Source organism: Microchirus variegatus (assembly GCF_963457635.1).
Source record: "Microchirus variegatus genome assembly, chromosome: 2".
Taxonomy (NCBI): domain Eukaryota; kingdom Metazoa; phylum Chordata; class Actinopteri; order Pleuronectiformes; family Soleidae; genus Microchirus; species Microchirus variegatus.
In genome coordinates this window covers 37,834,752-37,854,167 of record NC_139803.1, presented here as the reverse complement: position 1 = coordinate 37,854,167, position 19,416 = coordinate 37,834,752, and the positions used below count along the sequence as shown (strand labels likewise).

The 19,416-nt window shown below is 40.3% G+C and overlaps 1 protein-coding gene across 7 annotated transcripts in view; it reads right to left on the bottom strand.

The window, feature by feature from the left end:
• dock11 (dedicator of cytokinesis 11) overlaps window positions 1-19,209 on the bottom strand; it is a 56,387-nt gene extending 37,178 nt beyond the window's left edge. For 5 of the 7 annotated variants that reach the window (XM_083910212.1, XM_083910209.1, XM_083910210.1 and 2 more), the window contains exons 1-11: window positions 19,013-19,209; window positions 11,356-11,472; window positions 9,756-9,845; window positions 8,462-8,544; window positions 7,450-7,516; window positions 5,227-5,322; window positions 4,791-4,925; window positions 3,741-3,924; window positions 2,752-2,831; window positions 1,139-1,222; window positions 748-888 (exon numbers count right to left, since the gene is read on the bottom strand). In XM_083910212.1, the coding sequence (XP_083766338.1) occupies window positions 748-888; window positions 1,139-1,222; window positions 2,752-2,831; window positions 3,741-3,924; window positions 4,791-4,925; window positions 5,227-5,322; window positions 7,450-7,516; window positions 8,462-8,544; window positions 9,756-9,845; window positions 11,356-11,472; window positions 19,013-19,117 (1,182 nt within the window). In that variant the 5' untranslated portion in view covers window positions 19,118-19,209. Of the gene's footprint in view, window positions 1-747; window positions 889-1,138; window positions 1,223-2,751; window positions 2,832-3,740; window positions 3,925-4,790; window positions 4,926-5,226; window positions 5,323-7,449; window positions 7,517-8,461; window positions 8,545-9,755; window positions 9,846-11,355; window positions 11,473-18,003; window positions 18,016-19,012 lie in introns of those variants that run through there. The other 2 variants (XM_083910214.1, XM_083910215.1) reach the window with 2 other exon arrangements.
• Window positions 19,210-19,416: the final 207 nt, after the last annotated feature.

The window sequence follows — 19,416 nt, the reverse complement described above, 5'->3', positions numbered from 1 at the left end:
AACCTGTCTGATACTGTGCAAGAAAAGAGGGAAGGCAAAAGTGGAGGGAACGTGACAGGCCGTGTGCTGCATCCAAACCACAAATATGAGTCACTTTAATCTTCCTACAACCCCTCTAATGCAGCAGTAACCAGAAGAGGGTTTTTATGACTACAGGCATCCACTCTGACAAAGACAGAGCTCGCACATGCTCTTAACGGCACATTGAGATGCTTTGACAAACATACAGAGCTCTAATCTCATATATCGTTCAGATTACTTATTGCTCTTCCAGAGTAGCAAGCATGAATTATGAGAGTTATTTTATCTGGGACAGTAGAGAGTAAGGAAAGTGGAGGATCAGTGGTGTGTGTGTGTAAAGGATAACTTTAACAAAATCAGTTAGGTGAGGGAAAGTGTTTTTTATCACAGAGATGATTACAACGTGATAAGGTCAACGCTTTTTGGGCCCAGTTTGTTATAAATAGGGCTGGACAGATCGACAGGTGGCCTGATTGTCATGATAAAACATTTTAAAGTAGGTCAGTATCAATAATGATCATGATAAGTTTCAAGTGATTAGAGTTTAAGGACAGAAAAAAGCCAAAAATGTATTAAACATAGACATATTTTACACTTTCAGAGGAAAACATCAACACTGAAAAAAGTTCTATCATGATATTACGATCCAGTCCTCATAATAAACAAAATAAAAATTAGTTATAGAGTAAAATGAAAGTGTGTTATGGAGGTAAGGTAATGACATACATTGGTGAGAACGCTGTCTCCCTTCTCACTAACGCAGCCCTGCAGACTGAAGGTCAGGTCGTGGCAGCTGACCATGATACGTCGGCCAAAACGCTCCTCGAATGGCTTCACATCGGGCTCGATGCCTGAGAAGTCCAGCCTCTGGACATGAGACAAGAGGGAGGAGGAGAGGAACAAAGCAAGCAGGAGCCATGGAGGCAGGAGGGTAAAACAACAACAACAAGAAAAAAGAAAAAAGAAGGTTGATCCAGAGGAGAGAGTGAGGAAGGAGATAAGGGGGGAGGAGACAGCATAATGGAGGACAAGGGAGGGGGAGATCAAATAGTTTGAATCAATACTGAAATAAATAAATCATAGGACAACCGTGTGTTTCAAGAGGCGTCTTCAATACCTGTGTCTCAGGATCCAGAGAGAAAAGCCTTTGTCTGACTTCATTCCTGTTTATCTTATTGAACTGGTCAGTTTCCCTGGCGTACTACAGACACAAGAATGTATGAGAAATAAAATGTCAATAAAATGTATAACGGTACGCCTTTTTTTTATTAGTCATTTTAGTCATGAATCATTTTTTTCATTAGTCACAAATGTTTAGGGCTGGATATTGATTGATGTACTTCAGTACTGTTTCCTGGACGATACCCTTTTCAATACCAACCCTAATCATTTTACACAATAATTATTTTCCAGGCAATAAAAATGCATACGTCAACATCAGCCTTCTAGGAAAATTGGTTTAAAATTGGTTTATTCTTAGATTTTTCTCTGCAAATAAACCAACACAAACAGAGATTTAGATAAACCTACAGACCCAGACAGAATGAGAAAGAAAGGCATCTAATAGGGATGAACAAATCAAGCCCTCGGGTCACGATAAGAGCCCTTCTCCAGCTCCTCTCCTCAATTCTCCTCTCCCCTTGTTTTTGCTTTGGCTGTGTCCAAGCCTGCAGCTAAACCTGACTGATCTTATGCATGGGGCGGGAAAAAAAAAGCAGCGCTGGAGTGGCCCAGAGCAAACAGAGGGGAAACAGCAGCACGAGGCACAGAGGGCTTTGTTGTCTGCGTGTAGCTCTGGGTTTATAGACGTATGAAACAGCACAGTCTCAGAGTCTGGAGAGCACGGCGCTGTTCTCAGGCTTCAACAGACACTGAGATCGACACAAGAGTTACTCTTCCTTTGTCAAGACAATTGTACATAATATTATATTTACACACTGTTACTGCCATTTGTACTGGTTACAGTGGTTGTACAGCTACAGCTACAAAATATATACACTAAAAATAAATCATTTTAAAAGAAAGTTTAAAAGAAAGAAAGACAAAACGACTGGAAAAGCTACATCTTCTGTCCTTTCTAACACTGAATGACTGTTATTTCATTGTTTACCTATTGTGTCATCTTTATCGTAGCGTATTTGAATAAACATATTAATAGTATTTTACTTTTTTATTTAAAAAAAGTAATAAACAAGCCAAACTTCTGGATTTTTCAAAATCAGCCGAAAAATGTAGGAGGTAGCAACCACAGACTGTGTAGAAAAATAGATGTCGTCTCACAGTTTGAAAAGTTAAGTACTCCTATTGAGAACTATTGAATGGAGGTCTATGCAAAAATTAGCGTACTTCTCACTTGATTTACCAGGTCGGTAAACATTTTCGAGAGGAATCAATAGCCTCAATTGCTCGTTTCAGGTCTTCTTTATAGAAAATTTGTGTCCATTTTGTAAATTCTGTTCCCATTTAGAGGAAAATAGACACTAAAGTTTGGCACACATTAGTGGACACCAGTGTGATTGACAGCTGGTGTGAACTTCCAGTTTCAAAAACTTGTTAAAATCTCAAGTTTGGCAACAGAAGTTTGTTTTGCAATAGATAGACGACATCCATTTCTACATACAGTCTAAAACATGTGGAACATAGTGATTTTATAATAATACAAAGATAGAAAAGAGGAAAACAATGGTTGGGAAATGCTAACTCCACTCATTTAACACCAATCCTTTATACCTTCATGAGTTCAGGATGTAGGCTCCTCCCCAGACTCTCCAGCAGGCTCTCACCTTTCCCTTGACTGGTCGTGTCATCATCTGATTAAACAGGGACAAGACAGCGATCACATGCATACAAATGAAGAATGAACAGAGAGACAGTCTGACTACTACTACTACTGCTCAGGATATAAAATGAACTATCAGGGCATGATTCGCAGTAGCACTGAATGGTTCCCTGATGAATTCCATGGTTCCTGCTCTACCCAAGCTGGTATCTTTTCAGTCTCTTGGACAAATTAAGAAGAGAGGCTATTAACCATTCTGCTGACAGGCTGTGGAAATCATAATGGACTGGAGTGAACTCCAACTGCACCTCCAACTTTCTGGATGGTCTCCCGGAGTCTCATCAGCATCTTTTTAGATTTGTGAGCAAACTAAATCTATTGGGTTCCAGTGGAATTTTCGACAGAGAGCATGTTATTACAGTAGTTAAGAAAAAAAAAGATGCTTCAAGGATACTGGCAACAAACTGCACAGAGCGGCTGGAATTCTTCCACGGCTCAGAAGAACAGGCAACAAAAGTCCACAGTTTACTTAAACTTCTCACTGAAGAAATACACTTTTAGTAAAAAATGGAAACTAAAGAGCGAATTAAACAAATCATCTTCAGATTCTTGTGCTTTTAACTGCACAGTGAAACCATATTTGAGAAGGATTTACAGTTTATGTGAACACACATTTCACTTCTACTCAACTTCTGACTGCAACTACTGTGTTACTGTTATGTTAATGAATAATGTGTAGTGTTAAACTCTATTGCCTGTGTATCATTGTAATAAGGAAGCTATTAGCATGGGGCCCAGACTCCCTCCACTGCAAGGAGAGGGATTACTGTAACCCTCTATAACATTACAAGAGGACGTATTATTACTACATCATAGCTAACTGACCGTACAGAAAACTTTCATAAGTCTAAATAATTCAGATTTAGGTACTGCAACTAACCCAAGGCACACTCCAGCGACTCAGTGCCGTTCCTCCTGTCTTGGCCGGCCTCGGTGCTGCTCTGCAGAGCCTGTTTCAGCGTCACCACCCACTCTTCCATCTCTGCTTCGCTGTCTGCAGCCAGGAAGTGGCTGTAGCGGTCTTGCATCTTCAGCTCAAAGCCATTACGACGCATCTTTGGGCTCTGAAGAAGGGAAATCATTTTTAGATCACTTTCAAGAGCCAACAACGGATAACATGTCCTCCTTTAATTCTGGTAATCAGCAGAGAGCTGCGGGACATTAAGAATTGGATGTAAACAAAATGAGATAATTAATGTAGGAAAAAATTTCTGCACTTTTTTTTTTTACTTTTTAAAATGCACTATTAGCTGCAATTGCTCTGTAATAATGAGTATTTCAGAACAATTGAGGGTGTCATTTGGCTTTAATTCATTATTAGAGCATGCCTTCTGTCTCTCTCTCTTTATTGGAATTTGATTAAAAATATGGTGGTGCCTTGCCTTCTCAATTTCTCTTTGTTTTCCAACACAGTCTGTAATAAAATGTCCCACTCTGAACTAATTGCTTAAATAACCCTGAAGAAAACATGAAATATGAAGCAAACCCTGTTTGTAATGTCAAACACAAGCTTTCGTATTAAACCCATTAGGCAGAATGAGTCCCCGTCATTTCTCCTGAGGGTGTTCATCATACTGAGAGCTTCCTGGCAGCCTTGTCAGTCACTGCAGGCCTGAATAAAGTAGGAGTCTGCACCATTAGCCAGCAGCCACTATTCCTCAATATCGGTTAGGACTGGACTTGTGTCCAAGTCTGTGAATTCTCTTCAATTGAACCACGAAAACACAGAAACACAAGCCTCACCCAGGACTTTACTGTTCCAGCTTTTTTAGGCTTTTATAAAAGGGAGAGGAGTCGATATATAGATGTTCAATACTTTACATTAATTTTCACCTTCAAAAAGTGGTTTAGGGCCTTAGTTACACAATAATTAAACAAATACCTGACCTATATACTTGATGTTTGCTTGATCTTTTACACCCCTGCATACCTGAACGACATCTATGCAGGAGTCCAGGTAGATGGAGCCTTTGGTATCCTTACAGTTCTTCTCATCCTTGTAGGAGTTGAGGATGTAGGAGCCGTCAGGAAGCTGAGACAAGTAGAAGTACCTCCTTTTGAACACCTGCAATGCACAGGGGAGCACAGTCACACAGATTCACGTCTTAACAGCTTGTCAATTCAGATTAGTCAAGTTATTTTGTCACCAGGCACCAGGGTCTCACTTTCTGGGTAAATAAAGCACTGATTTTCAAATTGCGGATAATTTTACATTACAAAACGTCAACAAAAGCAGTCTATTAATATGTTTTACAGATGTCAATGCTGCTGTGACGCCTACATGCTGTTGCTGTTCTGTTCTGTTGCTTCATTTGTTGCCATAATGTTGTGTGAATGGCAGATCAGGAGGTCTGGCGGTGACTCACCCTCATAGAGACAGACAGACTGCTGTTGATGTTGGCTTTCTGTAGCCAGCCCTGCTTCATGATGCCTCCCCTCTGGGAGCACAGCGATGCTGTGTCCTGACAGAAACAAGCAAATATAACAGAAACAATCATCACAGACATTTTAGCGCAAGTTAATGCAAGTAAATGATTTATCCATAAACACCGCAAGCCTCACTACTAGTACAATATTTTATATTATTAAGTAGTAATAAGTTATTATATTATTATAAGTAACTGATTTCAAGACATTTCAAGGTTCACAGTGGTAGTTTACTATTTGACCTAGTTTTCGTTGGCATATTTTGGCGTTAATAGATGACATCAGGGGAGAGAAGGGGACACACATGCTGACCTCTGCGTGGGGTAAATTGACTAAATATTCAACCAGCTGGGAGTCAAACCATGGACCTGATGCTTAAAGATATACAGTATATGTATAATTGTTTATTTATATGTTATCTAAGTTAACACTAAGCAACTTAGCAAGAGAAAGACAAAGGCAAAGGCATAAAGCACTATGCCAATATAAATAAAAGTCAAAGAGAAATAAAACCACTGAGACAATGTCACTGCGAGGACAAACAAAGGAATGAAAATAAATAAATAGAAGTAGAAAAAGGCATAGGCTAATTACTGATATTAAGGAATAAACAAAGATTTCAAAAATGAAGGATTTCTTTGGTTTCCCAGAAAGGAGTTGTCCTTATTCAGCCTCAGTCCCCGGTCAGTGCAGCTTCTCTACCTCATTGGCACCACAAAAAAACCATTAAACCATTCTAAAATCATTCAAATCTTAACCCTAAAATTAACCAGCACCTCAGAGATAAGGGTCTGCCTTATTGGGACTGGGTTTTGGTTACCATGAGGACTACTGGTCCTGACAAGATCAGTGTTTATACCAGGAAAGAAAGAGGTAACACATACACAAACAATCACACACATATTGACAGTATTTCATTCTGGAGAAACTCCGAGCAGAAGGGAGGGGACTAATTAACCTAATGTAAGCTTGGAACAGAAAACACATACCATGACATTGAGTAAAAAGGCATGCGCACATAAACACAGCACAATCTACCTCATCCCACTGAAGTGGCATTTTGTCCTCGGCGTGTCGTGCCTCCCTCCCTCCCTCCGTATTTCTCTCTGTCTTGCTCTATTTTGTAATCTAATTGGTTCTCCTCCTGTGTCGTACTCAAGTCTGTCCTTCCATCAGAGTCACTGTTAGAGGACACTGAGTTTGTCTATTGTCAACTAACACCTAATGTCCCTGACAGCGTTGTTATTGATTTATTGTAACAGAAAAAGGAAACACTTTCTAGAAGACAGTGTCCTGTCATTTCAATGTGTGAAACTAGACCTTGTATGTCACACAGAAGTAAAGTCACAACAGCACGGGCCATTTGGAGAAGTAACAGAGCTACTGTATCTGCCTGCCCTGCCCATCCTGCAGTGAAGCATCTATTTTGCTTCAATTAAACCCTTTCTCTGTCTCAGTTTATTCACATCCGGCCAGAGCGTATGGGGAGGAGGATCGATGAGAGCTATTTATAGGACATTTAGGGCTTCTGGTTTCACTGTCCTGCTGCTGCACTCAAGAGAAAGCTAGGGCCATGCTGCCGGACAAACAGACCATAAGTCACTGTGACTTCTCCCAGCGCAGTTACCAGCTCGGTGCATGTCCAGTATAACTTACAGGCACTCGGGCACAGTGAAAGAGCCCAATCTAAGTCTCATCTCCATGATTCAAAATGATTAACCCCTACGTCGTACTGTGTGAGAGAGGTTCCTCTGCTGTTCACCACAAATGAGTGTTAATGATGTCATATTTTATTGCTGAACTGGTATTATGGAAGGTCAAAGTCACTGAGGTCTTGTAAATCAAGATCTGTCAAGATCAAGACCACAACTGATTTATTTGTACAATTAATGATTGTGGATTGGACAGAAAACTCCTATCTTCAAATGAAACAATAACATAAGTACTTGTAAAAAAAAATGTTGGTTTTACATGAAATATGCAAAAATATACTTGTATGACTTTTCTGATCTCAGGCACCAAGAGATGTTTTAATGGATTTATGGCGTATTGGTCTTGATTCTTGGTTGGTGAGGTCTTGACTGAAACGCTACTGGTCAGTCAGCGAAGAACCGGGGGAGTCCTGCGGTGATCAATGTCTGTGGTCGTAAGGGTCCACTCACCTCGTCTTTGGCGTCTTCATCGATCTCAAACACGTGAGCTGGCAGCTTGTCTGTCTTCAGGCCTTTGCTGTGAGAAAAACGAAGAAACGAGAAAGGGGGTCGGCATTCAATAAATCGCTCTCCTGACTGGACTTTCAGTGTAACAAGGCTCAGTTTAATATTGGAGTTCTCTGTGTCTACTTCGCAAGTTGCAAGTTGTAGTATAGTGGCGTTTGATGACATCAGGGACATAAAAGAATGATCCTCTTAGTCTTTTTTTCCCAGAAATGCTTTGTATTTTAGTTTTTTATGTTGCATACAACTCAGCTTTTTAAACAAGTGTGAGAATGATAGACAAACTCCCTCTCCCTCTCTCTCATTCTCATCACACACACAATATGCCCTATACCCATTTCAAAGTAAAAGCACTCTGATATTTATATTCCTTGTTTCCAACTGTTTAAATTAAGTAAGAGCTGACCAAAAGTAATGAAACAGTCTGGTACATTCAATGGAAATAAATATTTCTATGGATTTTATGGGATTTAGTGTTGGAAACACTACACATACACTGCATATACAACATTAATGTTGTCGTTTTAAGATGTTTTAATGCAAAAACGTTATATAATAATATTTTGTAATATTATATCTCCAAATGCACCATGTCTGTCTGCGATATTTTCTCCTGATAAATTCCAATGGTGTTTGGGGAACGTCTTCGCTGCAATTCCTGGTACAAATGCAGGCTGCAGTGATATAAGAAAAATAATTTCCTTAAGAAGACTTATCAGCATCCAAACAGCTGCACCTGTTGTGCTGTGGAGGACAAACATGCTGACCTCCTCTTTTCTGCTGAAGCATCAGAGCTGCACGGATATGCAGCACAAAAAGTGACTGACATGATGTCACCAAGCATTAAAACTCTTGAACACGTTACATGTTGAACGATTGGGAACTGTAAGCCCTAACCTCTACATTTCCCATACTGTATATCCAAACTGCATGTCTAAGCCATCTGCATCCTTCTTACCTTGGCAACATGCGGAAATCACCAGAGTAAGCCTCGTATTTGTAGTTGATTACATGCCAGTCGGTGTTGTACATCTTGATGCACTGCCAAACAGGTCAACACACAGAGCTGGATTAGTACACACACACACACACAAGGATAACATGCCGGTTGTGCACACACTTTCTCTTCTCCAGCTGTGAGGACGACGCTGCTTGGTTCCATGATATCTTTAATTTAATTTAATTTAATTTAATTTAATTTAATAATTCATAAAGCAGAGAAATCTTTACCCATGCCGTGACTCCTAATCATTATTACTCAAGCTGGTTTGCATTGTGCATATTGCTTTATTTGGTGTGAAACTGAAAGCAGGAATTCTCAATTAAGTGAAATGAATGCATCTTTGTTGAGCGGATTCTGAATAAGCCAATTCCTATGACAGTTGTTTCCATGCTGTATCATTTGTCATGAGCGCTGGAGTCTGTTTTTCATTGCTCGTACACAGTATATCACGAGTATAGCATGTGTTTACTACTCTCCTGTATTGTTTGTGTTTCTTTGTGAGCCTCAAGTGACTGTTTAACATAACATGAACGCAACAAGGACTGGTCTGAAGGCATCCACACGTCATCGTTTAATGTAAGTTTGTTTAATTTTGAGTTTTATTAACCACAATTAATGTCTGTTTTTTATTGAGCAGATTCTAACACTCACAAGGGATGTCATGGAGTCAACATCAACTGTAAATATTAATACTATTAATATATTAGCTTAAATACAGGTCTGAATGCTCCCAATGCTTCTTAAATGTGTTCTAATATTACAGAAACCACATTCCGAGGTGGTTTGATTCACTTGCGTTCCCCTCGTCTCTTTTTTCTTTCTCTCTCTTTGCCACTCGTGCACCCACACACACATAAACACACTTCTGTACAGTCAGACTTATTCAAAACATAATTTTCTCGTTACAAAGAGACACAACATCAGCGTGTACACAATTTTTTTGTGTGTTTTCCATTAAAACTCACACTTTTATTTAATATAATGTTATATTCATTGAAAAAAAGTGTTTTTCCTTAAAAAATAAGGACATTTCTAAGTGACCCAAAACTTTTGAACAGTAGTGTATGTGAATAAAAGGTGAGGACATCAGATTCAGTCTTATGTGCTCATGGTAGATGCATCCAGCAATCTAATACCAGGTGTGAACAGCCATATTTAATGCTGTCTGAGTGCAATTGGATAACTGAGGGTGGACACTAATACCAGGTCTGAATGGGTCCAAAATGGGGGGTGGGGTGCATTCAAATACCTCTTTTGCAAAAAGACTCCTGGCCTCCCGCTCAGCATTCTGTGGCACAGAGGGAACAACAGTCCTCCTCTGCCTGGACAGCTGTGACTCCTACATACACACACACACACACACACACAGAAAGAGACACATATACTTAAACTGTTGCAATGACCGTTCTTAAATGCTGGCACAGCAGGAATCCACAAACAACAGTTCCGCGAGAAAGTGAGTGATGGAGGCAGATAGAGAGAGCCTGGGAGAAAACAGAAGGCACGTGATAGCAACAGATAAATAGATGTGGCGTGAAACGTGTTTCTAAATAAAAAACACATGCGGAAAGAACACCTGGCTGGACCGTGTTTGACTGCTCAGGCTCTGTGGAGCCGTAAATAACTGTGTGTTATGGCTGGACAGAGATTAATGACAGGAAACTTTTCTTTACAGAATGATTTTTACAACTCTTTGTAGTTCAAACAGGTTTACAGGAAGAACACTTACTGTATGTGGCTGTTTTTATGTGGAGATCGCAGCAAAGGGGTCTGTGATACGATAAATATCCCAACACAGGGGTGAGGATACGATATATTGTACTATATAAGCAAGGTGAAATATTACTTAGTTTATTTTAAGAAAAACTGTTGAAACAAAAATAACAATGTGATATTTTTCTAATAATAGGAGCAGAAGGAGAGAGTCATGTGGCTGAAAGCCTACTGCCAACTAGTGGTCGGAGGCTTAAATTCAACACAAAACCACAGCAAAGAATATTTCTGAAATACTCACACGCCATGCAATAATAAGATGCAAAGGTTTCTGGCATATATTACACTACCGTTCCATTAAAAGTCACACTTTTATTCATCAAAAGAGTTTCAAAATGAATAGAAAATATAGTCAAGACATTGACAAGATTAGAAATAATGATTTTTAATCAAAATAATAATTTTGCCCTTTTGTCAAAGAACCAGAAAAACTGTTTTCAGCTGTGTCTTTATTGCACAAGGGTTTTCAAAGGGTTCTTTCCATCCAATAGCCTTCTAATGTGATTAGCAAACACAATGTACCATTAGAACACTGGAGAGATGGTTGCTGGAAATAGGCCTCTATACACCTTTGTACATATTCCATTAATAACCAGATGTTTGCAGCTATAATAGTTGCCGAACTTTTCAGCAGGTATGGAGCATGTGCAGTGTGTAATCAAAGCACAGTTGTCATCAAAGCACTTTTATGTATATTGCTCATCTTTATTTTCCTGTTTTCATCTGTAACTAATAATCAGAACCTGTACACTTTGTCGGTTTACAACCTATTAAGTAGTGTATTAAGTTGTGTGTAGTATAAAACCTCTTAAAGACACTTGAGTTGTCCATCGTTCTTGTTCTGGTCGCCCTTCCCAGAGGGTAGTTTACTGTTCTGTAGGAAGCAGCCGGTAAAAATCTGGACAATAGTCGTTTACCACATAAACAATGCATAGAGTGTCTTTCTGATTCATTTAATGTTATATTCATTGAAAAGAAGCATGCTTTTCCTTAAAAAACAAGGACATTTCTAAGTGACCCCAAACTTTTGAACGGTCGTGTATATTATATTTGTGTAAAATGCAACTTTTACTCACCGAGACATCGTCCACAGGGCAGAGCAGCAGGTCTCTGTGGGGGTCACTGTGGATCTGGGCCTTTCTCTGGAAAACCACAGCTTCATAATCCAGTGGCTCGATAATCTTTGGCTGCTCCTGAGAGGGGAAGATAGGCAGAATACAAATGAATAAATAATCAAAATGTTTCTTCACTGTGGCTGAGGGAGGGATGATTCACACATGCACTTGCTTTTGGGAAGCTCCGAACAAGGGCTCACCCCCCACCCAGCCACAAGAGATCAGATTTGACCACAAAGTTCAGAGGGCTGTCACGGTGTAGGACACTCAGAGATTTGGGGGAGTGGGAGGAGGAAGAAGCAAATACGATGGCAAATACAGAAGCGTATGAAATCATGAAACAGCGCACGACAGATACAAAACATCTCACATGAAGTGTCGCCTAAATATCATGACTTCCTGTTTTGAGTTTCACAAAGAACAGCTAACACGTAGCTTTCCCACAACTAGCTCACATGATCATACGTCACGGACGTTGCTAAACCACTTGGAAAGATTGAGAATTAATTTTCAAGTGCCACTTTAAGCTTGGGCTAAGCAGAGACATCAGTAGTGATGAAGGGCTTAGCCAAGAAGAAACACCAAACCGTTTGGACTTAAGTCAGAAGAAATCAGACCATATATCTGTGCCACATTACAGAGTCTGCAGGTACATAATACATGCAGGGGAAGCCAGAGAGCTGCTTTATAGAGCAAGCTCAGTGAAGAAGACCCTTAAGAACCATAACTGTGCCTGCAGCTGGGAAAATTTGAGAGGGATTTTTCTAACTTGTGCTTCTATTCATCAAATTTCCATCCAAGTGGGGAGAAGCTGAGACACAGAGCTGTGTTTTCCTACTGTTGAAGTGGTTCAAGTGAAAAAGGGCCAGTAATAAAGTTAAGTAGTAGGCTGGCTGCTGTTTTTTTTAACCATTTGTTGTAGATCTACCTTCCTAATTACGACCTTTGAAGCAATCACTATTGTGACTGATCTGGGCTGTTTCTCTAATCATTTTTATTTCATTACTTATTTTTCTTTCTTCCTTCCTTTTCCTTTCTACATTTTCATGCAGTTGGTCTTTTTGACTCATCACGTGTGGGACTGAATGAGGTGACGGGGGAGGCGAGGCCATGGGGGGAAGGGAAGAATAAAACTAAAAATTGGTCTGTATTAATGTTTCCCATCTTTTCCATGTTGCTCATGCGACTGCAATGGTGTTTACACGAACAATAAAATAATCCAATTAATACAAAATAGAAAAATGTGTTTTCCATTGTGCTTTCTTTGTCTTTAACTCGAGACAGACAACTCTTCTTCTGCCTCCATCTTTAAACTTGAGATGGACATGCTGCTAAACTTTAAGACCATCTCCCCTGGAACTTGGCTGCACATGACCATTTCTTGAATATTCTGGTGTTTGTGCACAAGACAGTAAGTGGAACAAAGTTTCCCCTTCCCCCTTTTCCTTAACCAGGAATTTGAAATGAGCCAGTTCCACAAAATGTTCTCTTAAGTTTTTCCACCAGACCCCGACTTGAAACCCCATGTCTCTTTTTAACCAATGCTCTAATAATACTCCTGTTATTGTAATTTTGTTTACTCCAGATACAGGCTCACTATTTATTGGAGACCCAGCAGAAAGACACAACACCTCTGCTGTGTCTGCTGAAAGCATTACTCATTTGCTGCGTGCTGCTCCTGCTGTTGCTGCACCCTAGGCAGCGGCTCTGCTTCCTGTCATGTGCAACACAACTGAACCGCAGCTTTACATGTCAGAGACGGCAACCGCTCGGCAGCACATGGTAGCTCCACGACCACACCGATCATATTACAGAGACAGAGAGGGAGAGATGTGATGAGAGAAAGTTCTGCTTTTTCACAGAGGAGGAAACGAGTTGAAGAATAAAAACGAGGCAGCTGTGAGGCCACAGTTGCTCAACAACTGAGAGATGCTCAAACACAAGAGGACATGACCTAACACATGGGTGTGACTGTATGATGCGTGCAATCGAGGCACCTAACCACCTTTTTTCATGTCACAATCTGCTATGGCCCTGGCCAAGGAACACACACACACACACACACACACACACACACACACACACACACACACACACACACACATCATAGCCTTCAGGGGGCTATGATGAAGATGACGATGATGATGCCAGTGAAGGTGCATTTCCAGATGTCTGTGTCCCATTACGGTTCGGCACTTGTAAATCGCTCAAGTCTCCAATAGGACCAGATGGATTTTATCATGTTGGCTTGCAAGTGTTTACACTTGCACACAACAGAGGAGTGCACACACACACACACACACACACACACACACACACACACACACACACACACACACACACACACACACAAACAGTCATGTAAGTGACATACAGTATGAGGCAAATGACCTTAGAGTAAGTGCTTCAGCCTGTGTGTATGGGATGTGTACATTAAATACTAGGTCAAAGTTTCCTTTTTTTTAAAGTTTACTTTACAGTTGACTCTTCTTGACATTTCTAGAGTTGTGTTTGAGTCCAGGAAAAACCAGGTGTCACCAAAATGTCAGTTTGCTGTTGAACAAAACAGAATCTGAGTAAATGCATTTTCGACATAATTACTGGATTGTTTTTTAGTAATTTCATCCATCCATCCATCCATACCTCTTCTTCTTGAAAAGCAGTATGTAACAAAACAGTAACATAGTCTGAAGACATTTTGTTGCAGCTCTGTATGGATTTAAAGAGTGTTGGAAACATTTAGACTCATGTAAGTACACGTCTCAATAAAAACATATACTGTAATATTAGGGTAACACTTTAGATTAGGGAACACTCATTCGCCATTCACTAGGTGCTTGCTAACATGCATATAAGTAGCATACTAGCGCTTTATGAGTAAATATTAAGCGCATATTAACACCTTGTGTAGGAAAACGCTTAATCCATGTCATAATAGAGGGACAACAAGGTTATGTAGAATACGTGCTTAACGATGACTAATAAAGGGTTAGTATGCTACTTATATGCATGTTCGTAAGCACCTAGTTAATGGTGAATATGTGTTCCCTAATCTAAAGTGTTACCTATATTAGTCTTGTTGTTTTTAGATATTTTAATGCAGAAAGGTTCCATAGTCTATCTGTATTAGGCGAGACTGGGGTCTGGGGGAAAGAAGCTGAGGAACCCAAAGAAAACACCAAGAACCTCCTCACTGTGAGGCACCAGTGAAAACCACTGCACCATCATTCTGCCCCGTCTCCCCAACTAACCCACACCAAAATCACATTTATTCTCAAAAACTTGGCCAAAATATGATATAATACATCCATTATTTCACTGGACGGTGTGGAAGCAAGAAGAAAAAAACCCACACAGAGGAAACAAATTATAAGTTAAAGTTACTGACATTCAGCTTACCCATTTGCCCGATGAGTGTTTCTTTCCTTTCAAGAAGTTCTTGCTCACCCCACGAAACTTAATAGTTTTACTGGCATCAGAGCAATTCCGTTCAGTCAGTTTCTTATTTACGACACGTACTGTATTTTCACTTTAGGTGGAGGGGGAGAGTGAGCACAGGTGGAACTAATGACGTTAACGACATCTCTCCTCCACCAGTGGCTGCAGTACAATGCAACGCCTAATTAGCTACATGTGTGTCTGACGATAATTCCAAATGTTCAAGCGCTGTGAAAAAAAAGCCTTTTAAGCTTCGGCACCACATTTTTTTTTACCCCGGCTCGTGGTTAAAAGTCCTCACTTAGTGAAAATGTGATGAAATATTTAAATATGCAGCACTACCAGACAAGTCTGAGCAAGTTTCTAATGATGTCCTCGTTGACTGTAGATTCTGCTCATAATTAAACAGTAGTGCAACACTGATACACGCCTTAAACTTTTCCTTTTTTACTATAATGTGTGTCTGCTGGTGCTGGTCATCTGGATTGTAGCTCCACAGACTCATAATCTATTCTTAATTTATTTTAACCATGTTGGGTTTCATGATGTCCTGACAAGAGTTTGACCTCAGAATGAGAAACTAACATGTGACAAGTCATCCAGTACTCCACGAGACGAGGGCTATGTGAGCTCTCCCATGTCTACTTTTCGTCAGTGCACAAACATTTTTATCTAAAAACAGACATAGAGATGGACTTTTTCAGTATAAGAATTTGAAGCTCAGAGAGAACAATCTCTGATCACTTGGACACAATTCCACATATTTTAGCTAAACTATGAGAAAAAGAGACATTATTTTGATTAAATATTACATTACTGACGCCTGAAAGGTCAAGTATGTAGGAATTAGTGAGACGACAGTCTGTAACAAACAGAAGCTCAGCCCTTCCTTCACCCAAGCATGTCATGAAAGTGTGTTGGCCTTTATATACCAAAAAAATAAATAGTCATTCTTTGTTTATGTCATAAGCTTCTCCTTTTAACCCTTTAAAGTACTACTCAACCATCTGGTCGACCACACTTTAAGTCATTATATCCCATTGAAAAATGCATCAAGCGGAACTCACTAACCCTGGATTTCCACTGGACGCGGAACGGCCGCGCAACGGCCGCAGCGCGGTTCTGCTTCGTCCTCTGCCCAGAGGACGAAGCGTCCAGCGTCAATCAGAACAGACGTCTCAACCGTTTGGTAGAGGCCTGTATCTGAAATACTGTAATTTTAAATTAGAAAAAAATATATATATATATTGATTTTTGTTATTATTATCATAAGTAAATAAAATAGTGTGTACCTTTAGGGTTAAATGCAGACTGACTAATTTGTCACTTTCGACTGCTGTAGAACCCCCTGTAAAGCGCACAGTGCATATAAAGTGCATATAAAAGGCTTATATGAAGCCTATAAATGAATACAAATACAAATACAAACAACTTCGTGTTACATACTGGCCTTTAATGCGAAGAGGTCGAGAGTTGATATCCAACCTTCAGCGTGTGTTGTCAACCAGAAACCACAACACATCCTAGTTAGTGTGGCTCCCATCTTATACCAGAGACAACAAGAGGCTCTCTCTGCTCTTTCTCCCAAACCTTCTAACTGCAAGTTTTACTTGTTACTCTTACACCTTTATGATCACATTCCACACTGACAGAGCTGGGAATCTTTTCAACACCCCACCTCCACTGTAAACAGCCATGTATCCTCCCCACCCTTTGTCCTCACAATCCTGGACTGGATATTACTAGTACTTATAGCGATGAAATAATCCATTCATATTCCTGTTTGCATTGAATGATTAGTCATGCCTACATCATATCCACTGTTGTGAAAATTCCAAAAGGATGTTATGATTTGATTACGACACACGCTTGTCGTCATAATGCGAATATAGTCAGAATTCTACCCTTAATCTATTTGTTTTGAGTATGGCGTCACGTAAGGTAATGTGAAGACACTATTTACATGGTAGCTCAATTGAATTTCTGTAAATTAAGTCTCTTGCATATCAGCTGATGGAAATTCCCATGACACAACTTAACACTAACTAACCTACAGCTGGTACTTCATACATCCTCCACTCGGAAAATAAAGTTCATGTACATATTACGTGTAACTTTTTCCTTGTAAACATGTAAAAAAAACACGTTTGTCATCTGAGAAATTTACAAAAGAGCATGATGAAGAGATTCACACATATCGACTTTAAGGCGATCATTAAGACACAGAGGAAGTGCGGCCACAGAACGCCTGAGGGAATCCCCATGTGAGAGGAACGCGGGCCATGCACTCTCCACAAAACAGCGTTTGTTCTCAGTTACCAAGCCAACCATTTACTTCGCTGCCAAAAACTGCTACACTGAATCACACGTACAACATGACACACAGGACTGAACGCACTTCTGTGGTAGAAATCAGGACCTCATCACAAGATTATTAATGCTGGGAAAACTCTTAACGTCACACCCCTGTAGATGATCATCATAAGACTGCAGCACAATCCCAAGGGAACAATAGTTTATCTCTTACACAAACACATCCAGCCGCACTCTTTAAACAGATGAGTGACTCTCGTGTGTGTGTGTGTTTTTTTAGGCCAAAGCTGCAGTTTGTCATTGTCACATAATGAGAGTGTGTTTGAGAGTCATCAGCTGGTTTCAGTTAAAAAACCATCTAGAAAACAAGATATTAGCAGCAGCGAGAAGCGAGTTTCCAGAAGGGCTGAAACAATGCAACTGGCAAATTGCAAAGGCTACAATTGAATTCTTCAACTTTTCTCAGATTGTTCTGACACTTACTGTCAGTTGAAACACAATAAGTAAATGAATGAACTCTTTTGATGGTTTATCATGTGCTATTACTGAAATTAACTGTAGCTTGACTTAAAACAATATAAATAACAATAACTCATGATAAAACTTTCTTAAATAGCAAAAAGTAACAGAGATTATATGTGTGTGAAATGTGTTACTCTCATGTGTGAAATATGTCTTTCTCTGTCCATAAGAAGTTTCTACAACAAATATGTCTTTAATAATCTGATCATTAACAATATCGACTGATTTGAAAGTGTTCCTTGTTTCAATGAAAAAAAAAAAGAGCTCACGCCTCTGATTTAGTGGAAATTATTTCACACACACCCACACACACACACTGCATCAGCAGAATCCTACATGATATTTATCTCAATCCAGAATCCACTGTGTCTAATCCCTTCCCATTGCAACAAAACCGCGATCAGACACCGGCACACTGGAAGTCATTCCTGAAGATGAAGGGAATACAAACAATGAAATCACATCTACTGATGAGCACACTTATGGAGATTATGGTGCTCCTTTTTCCTGCACAATGTGGCCACCACTGCTCCAAGGCAAGGAGAAGGGGGGAAGCCATGCTGCAGCTGTCTAACTGGCTCCTCATCCTCCAGCCAGGCAGGAGGAGGCTGAACACAAAAGGAGCCACACAACACAGAACAACCATGCGGACAATATCACACACACTGGTGTGTGTGTGTGTGTGTGTGTGTGTGTGTGTGTGTGTGTCCTCCTAACACTGCTCATTTAGAAAACCAAGAAAGCACATGAGAGGTAAATTCACGGCCATGACAGCAGTGAGTGCAGCATGGAGGATTGTGTTTAAAGGAAATAGTGTGGTGGGACAAACAGTGAATGGAAACTGGGGCATGAAAAAGGAGTGTGTGTGGGTAAATGTGAAAGAATGCACGAGAAGCTCATGACAAAAATGTCTAATTGTGTTTTTTCTTAAAGTCAAGCTTCTGTTTACACCATGTTATATTATAAAAACTCAAGTCCAATGCAAGGTCAAAAACTTAAATGAGAATGAATTACATTCTTTTTTTTTATTAAATGGCACAGAACAAATAGATCCACTATCACTAAAGCTATAACTGTGCTAAATTTAAGATACATCATACAATTGTAGGACCTTACTTTGGACATTGCAGTGATACAGAACATGTGTTAATTTAAGATACAATTTGGAATGAATTGTAGGTTTAAGTCATTGAAAAAATATCTATTTCACGATTTAAAAATGTTTAATTGTCCAGCTCTCCCCCCGAAATACGAATAAGAGGTGAGTGGAGTTAGCAAGCTAACATTGTCATGGTATGCTAACACAGACAGACAGACAGACAGACAGACGGCGGTAATAACGTACCACCAGGTCCACGGTGCCTCTCACAGCCTCTGACACGCTCTGCCGGACCTCCGCGGCTGTCCCGGGTTTGCTCAGCCTCTTTGTGAATTTCCGCACCTCCGACATGGTGGCTCCCGACGCTCAAGAAAGAGTCCACTCCACGAGAGTACCGGGCGAGAGAACGAGCGCGCCGCAGCACCGGACCAAGCGGCGGCAACTCTGCTGTGTGACAGTCAGCCAGATGCGGAGCGGGAGGGAGGAGGAGCAGCAGCAGCAGCAGCCAGAGGTGGACTCATGTCGCGAGGCGGGGCGGAGCTGATGACGATGATGATGATGATGATGCTGCTGCTGATGCTGATGATGCTACTGATGATGACGATGAAAGAGCGAGATCACTCTGATCTACTTCCGTTTCTCCTCGCTGC